The 13,646-nt window shown below is 37.8% G+C and overlaps 1 protein-coding gene across 9 annotated transcripts in view; it reads right to left on the reverse strand.

The window, feature by feature from the left end:
- Positions 1 to 13,646, reverse strand: part of BRAP (BRCA1 associated protein) — a 66,569-nt gene that overhangs the window by 26,240 nt on the left and 26,683 nt on the right. For 8 of the 9 annotated variants that reach the window (XM_077159871.1, XM_077159870.1, XM_077159869.1 and 5 more), the window contains 2 exons: positions 9,835 to 9,938; positions 7,446 to 7,924 (listed from right to left, as the gene is read on the reverse strand). In XM_077159871.1, the coding sequence (XP_077015986.1) occupies positions 7,561 to 7,924; positions 9,835 to 9,938 (468 nt within the window). In that variant the 3' untranslated portion in view covers positions 7,446 to 7,560. Of the gene's footprint in view, positions 1 to 7,445; positions 7,925 to 9,834; positions 9,939 to 13,646 lie in introns of those variants that run through there. The other variant, XM_077159876.1, reaches the window with a different exon arrangement.

The following is a 13,646-nucleotide window of genomic DNA, read 5'->3' on the forward strand; positions in this document are numbered from 1 at the left end:
TCTTGGGAGACCCTCTGGCTGTATGTGATGTCACAATCTGGTTGCTCTCCATTGGAATGTTCCCAAGATGATCACTCTGCTTTTTCCTCCTAAAATTTTTCATTTACTCTCCTTAACTTCTAGGTTTCTATGTGCTGTGTTCTCCAGAAATCAGGTGGTGTTCCTTCCTTTCAGTTAGCACCAAGGTCTTTTGGTGTAAGCGTTATGTTAATAATGTAAAGTGATACAGGCAAGTTTCTTAAGTTGTGGAAACACCTCATTCTTTTAATAGGACTTAACTTCTCCCAGTCCTACAGGGAAGGTTTGAACTTTTTGCCTGTAGGACAGTAAGCAAAGGATTGAGATTTTAGGATCATAAATGATACAGCTGGAAGGACTCAGTGGGCTCTTCCTTCTAAAATGAGGAAACAAATATACAAGATTTGCTCTGGGACCTGCTGCTTCTTTGGGGCAAAAGATAGCAAAAGTTAACTCCCCTGAAGCCTTCTTGGAGAAGTTTCTCCCATTTGACATTTGTGATCAGTGTACAGGTTTATCTTTTGAAAAGAATTCCATCATCAGCCATATTTTACTAGAGTAGATTTATCCTAGGTGTTATAAACCTTCATGTTCTAGGGCTGAGCAGGTGATTTCACTCTTTGAGTCAACTCCGCTGTTGGACAAACTTGCTGAACTTATTTTAGAGGCAGCCTCAGGAACAGATCTAAAAGGAGACCTGGGTCAGGACATTTAGAACACAGTCTGAAAATAAGCAAAGCTGCTTTAGTTCATCGAGTGAACTTGGTTATTAGCCTTGGAGTAACAAATGTTATCTGCACCAGTGCAGTTCTAAGCCAAGTACCAAGACCACATTTTCCAAATGATTCCTGTGAGGTTTCTGACCTGGAAGCAATTCAACATTAGGTCCCAAAGACCATTATCATTTTGTATAAATGACAGACTGTTTATCTCTTCCTGGCCTTCTTTGATGCAGCAACAGTGCAAAATTTCCAGGTTAAGGACCAGCCGCCAGAGCCCTTTCATGTTCTCTTAAGTTTACAGAATTATAGTGTTCTACTGCAATTGAACAATGATTACTCAATGTTCATGAAAATCACACTTCAATGATTCTGTAAGTTTTGGCTTCTGGAGTTACAGTTTTCGGAATTAATGCCTTCATACAGGTGTCACAGCAGCATTACTTACAGCAGCCAAAAGCTGGAAGCAACCCAAGTGTCCATCAACCAATGAATGGATAAACAGAATGTGGTATTTCTATACAAAGGAATATTATTCAGTCATAAAAAGGAATGAAGTTCTCATACATGCTACAACATGAATGAATCTTGAAAATGTTATGCTAGATCAAGTGAGCCAGGCACAAAAGGAGTAATATATGATCTCACTTATATGAAAGAAATTGCAAATTCATAGTCAGAAATTAAGACAGGCTATTATGGACATATGTGGGGTTCGGAATGGGAGTTAATGCTTAAAAGTTAATTTGCTTGGGGTGATGGACGTTTTGGTAATAGATGGTGGTGATGCTAGCATAACATCATGAATATAAGTGACACCACTGAATTGTATACTTGAAAGGGATTAAAATGGGAAATTTTATTTTGTATATACGTTACCACTATAACATTTCTAAAAAAAAAAATCAGTGTCTGATAGAACCTATTGTTAGGGAACACAAATTTCATGAGTGCACAATAAAGAGGGGGTTGGAAATAGGGGGTAGAGAAGTCAATTATAGCCTAATCAGTATAAGGAAGCCTTTCCTCTCCTGCCCACAATCCACCAAAAAGTTAAAAATAAAGGAAGGCTGATACAATTTTCTCTGGAGTTCCCTAATGCAGAAATGCAAAGAATGTTTGTCTTTTGCTCCAGCAGATCACAATACATTGTTTTGGGAGAGAAATTCCACTTCACTTTGCAGAGGGGAAGGAGACATTTGGCCTTGACTCTCAGTTAAAACTAGAGGTTCATGGATAGAAAGACTTTTTTTTCTTTGCTATTTTACTCTTTTCTGCCATTAAGACTTTTGACTTTAAACTGTATCTGTATCTGGCTCCACCAACAGATATTCTAGGAATCCCATTTCAAGAATCTTCACAGGCAAGAATGAAAAGGATTGGCCAGCAGAAGAGGCCTGCCAAAGAACATTTAGTGGCTTCCTGAACTTCCTGAAGGTGGCTGCTTAAATGCTGGTGTCATTTAAGGAGCACAGCCATTTCTTAAGAAACTCCTAGGACCCTCTGCCGTTTGAAGCTCTTATGTACCCCAGAAAAGCCATGTCCTTTAATCTTCATTCAATATTGCTGGGTGAAAGCTTTTTGATCATTTCCATGGAGATACGACCCACCCAATTGTGGGTGGTAACTTTTGATTATATGGTTTCCATGGAGGTGTGTCTCCACCCATTCAAGGTAGGGTTGCTTACTGGAGCCCTTTAAGAGGGAACCATTTTGGGAAAAGCTTTAGAGATGAGAGAGCCTCGAGAGCAACCAGAGCCACCAGAACTGACAAAGCCAACACAACGGACAGAACCCTGGGTAAGCCGTTGAAGAAGCCTGGAGAGAAAGCTAGCAGATGTCGCCATGTGCTTTTCCAGCCGAGAGAGAAACCCTGAAGGTCACTGGCCTTCTTGAACAAAGGCATCTTTCCCTGGATGCCTTAGATTGGACATTTTTACAGTCTTGCTTTAATTTGGACATTTTCATGGCCTTAGAACTGTAAACTTGCAATTTAATAAATTCCCCGTTTTTAAAAAGCCATAATGCATTCCGGCAGCTTGCAAAGTAGAACAGACCCTTTTTTTCAAATGGGAAAATTTCCCTTCTTTGCTTCAGAAAGAATATGCAGCAGTATTCCTGTAAAGCAGAGTTAATTCAGCTTTATTCTGGAGAATACTAATTGGCTTTCCTCAAATATTGTAATAATGACTTTCCCTCTTTAGAGAAGGCCGTGGACTCTAGCACATGAACCAAAATATGTCACCAACACAAGGAATGTGGCATTGTGTACAGCAGCCCAATCTTTTGGATAATATTTGTAGCTGTGTATCCCAACCTCACTAGAAGAGGGTTTTCCAAGTAACGAGAAGGTTGTTCATTTGTGATTTGCCAAGTTCTCCACACTCTGCTGTTTAAATTAGTTTCTTAGTCCTTTTGATGTAAAGAACTTCACTGTGCAAGCAAGCAGTGCTTTATATTAGCCAACACAGCAGACTGAAACTGACAGAAGAAGGAATCAGATAACATGAAGGTAAGACAACTGAAATCATTCTGTCTGAGAAGGAAGAACTAAGAAAAGTGAACAGCAACTGAGGAACCTCTGGGACACCAACAAGTGCACCAATACACTCAGCGTGAGAGTCCGGAAAGAAAGAGAGAGAATGTTCAAGAAACAACGGCCTAAGACTTCCCAAATTTAAAGACATGAATATGCACATCCAAGATGTTCAACAAACTCCAAACAGGATAAACCCAAATAGACCAACACTGTGACATATAATCAAACTGTTACAGACCAAAAACAAAAAGAATTCTGAAAGCTGCCAGAGAGAATCAACACGTCATGCATAAGAGAGTTTCAATAAGATTCAGTATCAATTTCTCATCAGAGACCAAAAAGACAAGAAGGAAGTGGATGACATATTTAAAGGGTCGAAAGCAAAAAATCGCCAATCAAGAATACTTTATCTGGCAAAACTGTCTTTCAAAAATGATGTCAAAAAGACATTCCCAGATAAACAAAAGCTGCGAGTTTGTCACTAGAGCTGCCCTACAAGAGATGCTAAAGAGAGTTCTGCAGGTTGAAATAAAGTATAATAGGCGTTAGATCAAAGCCACAAGAAGAAATAAAGATCTCTAGTGAGGCTAACCACATTAAATAACTACAATTTTTTTTTTTATTCGCAACTCCACCTTTTATCTCCTACAGGTTCTAAAAGGCAAATGCCTACATTTTAATGATAAATTATTGGTTTTGGACTATGAGTGCTGAACCCGAATGAGTAATTTGTGACAAGAACTGTATAAAGGTGGGGGGATGGTGGTGGGGTATAAGAACATACTATTAAAATGAAGTTGGCATCAAAGGAAACAAGATTGCTATAGATTCAGAATGTTAAATTGAAGCCCCATAGGTAACTAGAAAGAAAATATTGGAGAATATGCAAGCCCACAGAGGCAGAAATTAGAGTACAAGTTGCCAGAGGTGGGAGCAGGGGTAATGGGAAGTTAATGCATGATAAGTATAAGGTCTCTGTTGGGGAAATGGGAGCTTTAATAAGGTGGTGGGAGTATCACAATATCATGAATGTGATTAATTCCATTGAATGGTACCTTCGGAAGCGGCTGAAATGAGAAAGTTTATGTTGTATATATATTTCCACAATTTTAAAAAAAAGAGCAACTAACACAATGAGAATGAAATGTAATACATGATCCTGAATGGGGTCTAGCAAAGGAGGAGAAAAGGCTCAAAAGGACATTACTGGGACATATGTAAAGATTAGAATATAGATTGCAAGTTTTCCACTTCCTTCTTGCCTCTTTGGTCTCTGATGAGAAATTGATACTGAATCTTATTGAAACTCTCTTATGCATGACGTGTTGATTCTCTCTGGCAGCTTTCAGAATTCTTTTTGTCTTTGGTCTGTAACAGTTTGATTACATGTCACAGTGTTGGTCTATTTGGGTTTATCCTGTTTGGAGTTTGTTGAACATCTTGGATGTGCATATTCATGTCTTTAAATTTGGGAAGTCTTAGGCCATTGTTTCTTGAACATTCTCTCTCTTTCTTTCGGGACTCTCACACTGACAATATAGATTGTCAGTGTTAGATTTCTAGAACTTGATAACTGCACTTAAGATTGTTAGATAAGTGAATATCCTTGTTTTTAGGAGATGTGCATGGTAGTTTCATATGTTCAAGGAGCATGATGTATACAACCTGCACGCAAATGTTTTAGAAGATGGACTGATGGGCAAGCAGACAAAACAAATGATGCAAAGTGTTAATTAATATTGGTGGATCTGGATATCTGGGGTGGGTTGGGGCAGGGTAGGAGGAGTTCTCTGTATGGGGTTTTGTATTATTGTTATATCTGTCCTGTAAGTTTGAGAACATTTCAAAATATATTACCCAACATATTCTAATAAGTCCTATTTGTGAGTTTCCAAATAAAACAGTCCCAGTTCAGTAGGGCCTGGGAAAGTCTCAGGTTTATAAACTGATTGCTTTTAGTTTACAGAAACAATCTGGATGTCCCCCTACCTGAACTCCAAACTCACATAATTTCCCTACTTTTTTTCCCCCGCTATTTTTTCTTAACAATTTGGGAAGTTGGAGCAAAGCGGCTGAAAGATGAATAATCTAGCTGCTCACACTATTGTTGAGGGGTTTTTATGCTTCTTTTGAAATCGAGGCCATTGACATATTCTTTGATGATAAGCTACAAGCTCCCAAGCAGATGTCAATGAGAGAAACAAATTTCACACGGGGCAGAATCATTTCAAAGTTTGGTTATTTTAATGCAATTTCATCGTTCAAGATAGTATGGATATGTTAAGTGGTTCATTTCCATCCAGAACAAAACACTAACTGCTCCTATCTTATGTAATTTTCTGAAATTTAAAACACATGACTTTGTTTTTAAAAAAACTTAGTCTTTACATATCTTGGTAAGATTTTTTTCTGAAAATTTTTTTTTTTTTTAACCTTCAAGTACTTTGGAAACATTTGCTATCTGCTTGTTCTCTGAGCACAGCCTTTCAAGGTATCTATCCCACCTGTGCTAAAAACCTCCACTCTCCCAGCTGGTGCCATGGCTGCTTGATGGAAGCAATCATAGAGAAATGAGGAGCCGGTTAAGCTTTGTAAACCACTTCTACTTCTCTTAATTAGTATGCTACAATCCACCCCAGCTTCTGCAAGGTCAGACATGCAAGACAAGTACTCAGCCAAAAAAGCAGGATTCTAACTAGTGTAAAAATAGATTTTAAATAAAATAGACTCTCTATAGGAAAGAGAATTAGGTTATGCTTTATATTCCCACTCCTGCTTTAAGGTATCTGTATTTGAGTCCAAGGGGGACTTACAGAGTTGTAAAAACTGAGAATGTGTGAGGACATTCGATTTGCAAAATTACATGTAAGGTTCCTCAGGAAACGCAGCAGCATATCCCACAAAAATGGTGGTGATTAATGATAGAGTTGATAAGTTAAGACATTTAGGTCAAAGGGGATGAGGCCTCATCTCATGCTAAAAAACAATTCCAAAATATGATAATTTGAAAACTTTGGCTAATTATGAGAAAGAAAAAAAAAATCCATCTACTGTTAAGTGATGGATTTTTTTTTTCTCATAATTAGCCAAAGTTTTCTTCCTCATAATTAGCCAAAGTATGTCTTGTTACCTCTTCTGGAAGCTAAATTCTAACATAGGTTTGCTTTAATTTTGCTCAACTACTGCATATTACAAATTATTTTATGTTTATGGTACAGACCCCCTCGGATGGGCTAGAACAAGCATTATGAGTTTTAAAGGGGGCTCTGTTTAAATTCTAATTTTCAGATTTAGAAACACCCTTTGGTTATATCTTGAAAGCATAACTGAAAATATACTCAAGCTCCCTCTAGCTGCACCCTGAACATGCAGCCCAATCTTTTGTAAACATTCAGAAAATACTGATCCCAGCAAAATACACAATTGGCTAGTCAGAGGCCTCACTCTACATTTTCACGTGGGTGATAAATCTGCTCCCTTATTCCTTAATCCACTCTTGAGAACTGAGTCTTGAACAACCATTAAGCCTTCTTCTTATTTGAGGTTCATAAAGAGGTGTAGACTCACCAAAAGTAAAGGGGCAGCGCCACCATTTTCCCTACACTTGGTCTACTCATTCTGCTCTGGGTGCTCCTCCTGATTAGACCTAGAGCAGGAAGAGATGGCTGCTGTTGACAAGCCAGTGTCTTTTTTAGATGGCCAGCCTCTTTTCATATAATATCCAAACTAAATTCTTTGATTCCCCAGAGGAAGAGGTAGATGACACTAATGTGGGACTAATGCTAGGAAGTTTTCCTAAATCCTCAGTAGCCAATGAGAACCTCTTTTTAAAGCTGCTGCTATGATGTCAGAGAGGTTTGATGCTCTCACGGTAGGTAACATTACCTTTGAAGTTACAAAAAAAAAGAGTAATGTTTTAAACCAACCCCAGACTGGGGGTCAAATATAGCAATTCAATAAATACAACAAAAAAATGACAAAAGAGTTGGGGAATCTACCAAGGAGGAACACAAAATGGTCATCAGAATTTCTGAGGTTAGTGAACTATTATGGTTGAAAAAGCAGCCACCTTTTAAAACACTGCCCATTTCCCTCAGTTCTCCTAGTCATCAAGCCTGTCCATTCATTAAACCACACACTAGGAAATAAAAGAGCCAAACAACTGAGACTCGATCTTCACGTGAAGTACTTATTTAGAGTGCGCCCTCACATTTAGCCATAGCTCCCAGCACACCCCCTCAGTGCCAGGGAAAACAGTCTCAGGGACATCTGTTTCTCTGAAGGTCACTTGCCCCTCTTGCTGCGGCCCTTCCTGGAAGGCAGCTTCCCACTGCCTCCGGAAGAGGTGGGGCTTGCAGCAGATGCCATGGCAATGTTGATCTGTCCCTCCTGGATTTCCTGCCGGGTCTCAGCAGGCAGGTGGTTAATCTTCTGCTGTGTTTCCAGGTAGAACATGACATCACGCAGCTGCTCCTGGATCTCGGTGATCTGCATATCTTTTTGGTCGCAGGTCTCCTTCAACACCCTCTCCTCCTCCTTCAGCTTATTCTGCAGGAGGACTTGGTTGGCTCGTAAACATTTGTTCATTTCCTGCTCCTCTTTAAGCTCTGTGGTAAGTTTGGCCACTTTCGTGTTTAGCTGAGTGCACCTTTTGCAAAACAAAGGAAGACAAAAGCATGTCTTTCATTTGCTGACACAGTCTGCTTTCTACACTGGGACTGAACAGATGAGCCATGACCTCAGAATCCATTTAGGGCAGACTCCTCCCTCCTATGGTGAGGGAGGCTGCCTCACTGCTATTACAATCAGCTACACAAAGCAAGACTTTTGCTTTAGTTAACCCAAGCATACCTTACAAGACATTTTTTCTTTTTAAGTATCAGAAGATTTTCAATAGCAGATATTGTTCTGTGATTCATGGTAAAGCTTCACTGCTTCCTGGTTTTGTAGTCAGTGCCTTAGAAATGATAGCTATAAGTTATGAGGAAAAATAACATTCTTGGAGAGTCAAGTACTCTAACCTCAATGCATTTGCCAGAGAAGAAAGAAAGGAGCTTATTTTAACCAAAGAGTTTTCAAGAATAGGAAATGCCTGGTAGTGATGCTTAATCTTACTTCTAAGTAAAGAATTACAAACTGAAACACCATCTGAGATCCAACTTTTATCTGTGAGAATGCTAAAGAGCTTCAATGTGGGAAAAGAGGCACTCCTACATATTAGCACTCAAGTATAAACTGATACAGACTCTCTGGGAATCAAACTGCCAATATCTATTAAAAAAAACAAATCCACATGTTCTTTGACACAGCTATTCTCGTTCTAGAAATTTATCCCATACAGTAGATACACTCAGGCTGTGTGAAAAGACACAGGGAGAAAGATTCTCATTGCAACACTTTATAGTAGTGTAAGACCTGAGACAATCTAAATGTCCACTGCAAGAGAACTGGTTAAAAGTATCATGGTACATTCATACGAAGGAATGCTATGAAGCTGTTACAAGGATCAGGACAGATTTATATGTGCCAATATGAAACAATCTCTAAGAAAAAAAATATTTTACTCTGTGTACATTACTTTAACAAAAATAACACCATAGTTTAAAAATATCCTGTAACTGTAGAAAGGAAGATTATATCTGTGAGATATTTATGTATGCAGAGTAAAAGATTTGAAAGGATAAATACCAAACTACTTCTGTTAATAATGGTCACCTCTAGATAACAGGATTTGAGGGGTGAAAGAGAACTTTCAGTTTTAACTTCAACTCTTTAACATAGTCCAAGTGTAAGAGAACTTTACATTTTTATTTCTATTAATGCAATAGTGCTGCTTTTGCAATGTTTTTAAAAAACCTTTTAACAACAGGAGAAACTGGGTGAGGAGTATATGGGAACTCTGCACTATCATTATAACTTTAAATCTTAATTTACTCTAAAATAAAGTAGCTGTTTTTTTTAAATTTTTAGGGAAAAATTATCCCATTTACATTCATTTTTATCCATTTGTATGGACGTAAAAATCCAATTATCTTTGTGGGTATAAACTTAAACCAGAAAGGTAACTTCAACCAACAGTTAAATATCTTCCTAAATAACAACAGTGAGGTATGTTCTTGTCATGCCTTAATGGGTGCTCTGGTCCATATTTAATACCAACGTACTTAAATTTCTGCCTAAGGCAAGAGTACATAACATCTCCAGCTTAGATGTAGTCTCTTTCGTTATCACTAATACTCAGCCACCATGGGTAGGAGGAGCTCCAGGCTCCAGGCTCAAGGAATTGTTTTCTATAGGCAAAAGTGCAACATATTTGAACATAACCACAAGCACAAAGATATCAGAAGGAAAGGGCACTGCATGCCACAAGTCATGAAACACCTCTTTTTTAAAAAGACAGGAAGTCACAAGTTTGCTCCATATCTAGAGAGGCCCCTGAAAAACTGGTGATATAAACACTAAAAATGAGGATATTTCCATAGGAATGATGGAAATGATCTATTTATAGATTCTGGACAGTAAAACAGCTAAGTTAAAGAACTGACCAATTATACCTACTTTCTTTCCACAGATTGCTTTTCCTTTAGGAGATCATTTAGTCTGTGTTCCAGATTATCACATTTCTCAATTGTTTCTTTAAATTTGGTCTTCATGTTGTTAATCTGAAAAAAACAAAGAAGAAATCAGACTCATTTCACAAAGGCACAATTCTGTGATCTCTGGGTTTTTTGTTTTTTTTTTTTAACTTTTTTAATGTATAGAATAACATATATACAAAGCAAAGAAATAAAAGGGCAATAATTTTCAAAGCACTCTTCAACAAGTAGTTACAGGACAGATCCCAGAGTTTGACATGGGTTACGATTCCACAATTTTAGGTTTTTACTTCTATTGCTTTAAGACACTGGAGACTAAAAAAGATAGCAATTTAATGATTCAACATTTCTATTTATTTGTTAAGCCTATCTTCTCTGTGTAACTCCACCATCACCTTTGATCTTTCCAGCCCTCTCTTTAGGGGTGTTTGGGCTATGGCCATTCTAACTTCTTCCTGTTGGAAGGGTCTGCCATTATGCAGGGTGTGGAGATGGAGCTATCTGATGTTGTGGAAAGACTGGGCCCTCTAGGTGTTAGGACTTACCTGGTCCAGGGACCCATCTGAAGATTGTAGGTTTCTGGAAAGTTACTCTAGTGCATGGAACCCTTGTGGAATCTTATATATTGCCCTAAGTGTTCTTTAGGATTGGCTGGAATGGTCCTGGTTGGAGTTTGGCAGGTTATGTAGGTAGCAATGTCTAAATGAAGCTTGAGTAAGAGCAACTGGGATGATTTTTATAATTTTTTTTTTCAATTATCTGTTTATAACTTTGACAAGCCAAACTTAGAAAAGATGAGACTATCATTTGAAAGAATTTCTGTACTAGGAATAAAAATTTTGAGAAATCTTTTTTTTTTTTGGGTACTACTTTTCTATTCCATGATGAACAAGGAATCAACTGAATGGAAAACGAAATGGCTAGAAAGTAAAGAAAGAGTTTCAGTCACTAGAGAAGGCTTATCAGAGGCCCATCCAGAACCTCCCATTCTTAATTTAATGGCTTAAAAGCCACTGCTTTTTTTTTTTGCCTCCAGAGATTATATTCCAAAAGTTATTATACATTGGTAATCTAAGAAACTTGAGGCAGCTGATTCTAGCTCTTTGCTTTTCCTCAAACGCACTATTAATTTTCTCATGTAGCATAAAGTCATATGGAATATAAGTACTCCTTGTTTTACTCAGTTTATTTAACAAAGGCAACACATAGAGAACTAATTAATATTATATAGTCTTAAAACTTAAGGGATTTTCAGACATTGGTATATTATGGGTCAGATGGCAGTAATCCTAATCAAGAATATGTTGACATCTACCTAGGTAGACAGTGAATTTATTCATGTTGAAGGGATACTAAGATCTGTTATTCTGGGAAATGCCTCAGCTTCACTGCTCTAAGGATACTGGAAGAAAGAAGATTAGGTAGTGGGGGCAGGGCAAGGTGGTAAGGCAATGACATTAACAGCTGAAAGGGACTGAGTATTCAAAGTCTATGGTCTAGGCATCAGCCAAGTATTTCATAAGCAGTATCTCGTTCCTTCCTCATAACTTAGGCACGTCAATTTTTTATAGAACCTGATGCTTCTTTATAGAGAAACGTTAGGGATTATATACAACGTCACCCAGTTAGAGTATACCAGATTCAGGATTGAAACACAAGTTTAGGTCCAAAGCTAAACCTCTGCATTATACTGTAGGTCAAAGCTCTACAGCAAATGAAAAATGACTGCCAGGCAAGATCTAAACTCTAGCAGTGATTCTGTCTGTGTTGCACGCAACATCTACTGTGCCAAAGAAGGACTCCATGTTTAACCCTTTCTTTTAAAACATTTTCCACATGGACTAGGAGCTCCCAAACAGAACTGATATTTTTTAAAAGAAGAAAATAATTGCTTTGCAGAAATTAACTTTATAGCCAACTTCATAAATTGGAAGAATATGTAATAAAAGGAAGATTTTTAAAACTTCCTATCGCAAAAATAAAAATAGCTTTAGAATTACTCTAATTCAAGTTTAGCATGTTACTTTTTAATACTGCTTTAAAAATAAGAAATCAGTAGATCATTTTGACATTTTCACTTGAAATGTCTTCTGATTTTGTAGAGAAGGACAGAAATGACCATGATTTGGTCAGTAAAGAAACATAAGCCAAGTACATTTAAATTACGATGAACAAGACAAATAACCCTAAAAATATTCTTAATATTGCTATAGACAAATGTTACAATAATTTAAATTAGTCATTTTTAAAACATTTGTGACCACTAATGCACCGTAAGAAATACATACTTAAGTGTGTGTTATGTTTGTATGTGTGTATATATTAAAATATAATTAAATTATATACATATATGATTAAAACAAGTTCCATAAAACAATATTAAATGTAATACTCCGATACTTTATATCTACATTATTTAATTAAAATGTCAATTGTGACCCAGCAAACTCATTTCACAATCCACAACTGGAAAAATACTGATTTACAATGGCGCTAGAGATCCAAACAGAAGTGCTATCTTGGGGGGAACTCCCCTGTACTGACTGCCTACTATGTGTTCCTTGTACATCCCCACATTAAGACTATGAACTTCAAGTGGGTGTGAGCCTTGTTTTCTAGGATATATCTGCTTATATCGTGTAATAACTGCACTGCTTATAAGGCATTATGTAGCAAGAATCTTATTATAACTGAAACCCACAATGAATTTCAATCTTTACCTTCTCCCACTCCCGCAATGAGACCTGTAAATAGGAATCTCTGTCGGAGAGTGCTAGGGCTGGGTTACTGAGGGTTATTGCTTCTCCCTGCACATGCTCTGTTTGCTAGAGGTGTTAAGGGACAGAGAACTGGTCAAAAGGAGGATGTGGCAGGAAAAAAAGGCTTGCATAATATAATCCATTAACATGTGGAAAAACCACATTTGTTATTAGAAAACAAAAACATTCTTTCAAGCACTTAAAGCTTTTTATTTAGGGCTGCCCTTGCTTCCATCTCACCTCTACTTAAAAAAAGTAAATAGAAGTTTCCCAGTTTTTAACTTTCCTGCCCCTTGACTTGCTTTTCATTGTTGTGTCTTCATGATTGCAATTAATCCTAAGAGTTGAGCAAATCCTGAATTTGGCTCTCAAGGGTCTGCACAAAGCACTTGCAGGTGGTTAAGCTGCTGTTTCCGGTAGAAAAAGAGGTGGAGGTGCCAATGCTTCCATACTGTGCGAGTTTATAACCTGCCTTTGAGTGGCACCATCGGGAGGCACTTGCTTCTCAATGCACACTCTGATCACGTGCAATTCAGACCAGTAAATCATGTGGCCTTGAGCACTAGAAAGGCCATCCATTGCTTGGAAGGTTCTTATAAGAATTTCGCCAAGGACTTTTAATTAAATCATTTAAAAGCTGGTGTTAAGAATTAATGAGATACTGCCTCTAAATCCTGAGAATGGTTCCTAGAACCCTAGTTGTATACAAATTCTTACGGGATTTTCTAGCTTACTGGTTTTCCAAGTATCTTCTTTGGAATCCTAAGGGTTCCCTGGCACATTGGGGAGAGGAGGCATACCAAGCAGCAAGAGCCCTGGGCCCTCAACCCAGGCTTCTACATGTAGAAAGTCACACCACTTTTCTCTCTTATACACTGGAGTACTGAACAGCATAAGAGGATTATTTTGTTAACGCACAAAGATGTCTGCTGAAGCTTTGGCACCTCTATCCAATTTTACTTTTTACAATTTAGAATGGTTCAGCATCATCATGTTGCCTTAGCAGCCCATATTG

The sequence above is a fragment of the Tamandua tetradactyla genome, chromosome 5, assembly GCF_023851605.1.
Source record: "Tamandua tetradactyla isolate mTamTet1 chromosome 5, mTamTet1.pri, whole genome shotgun sequence".
Taxonomy (NCBI): domain Eukaryota; kingdom Metazoa; phylum Chordata; class Mammalia; order Pilosa; family Myrmecophagidae; genus Tamandua; species Tamandua tetradactyla.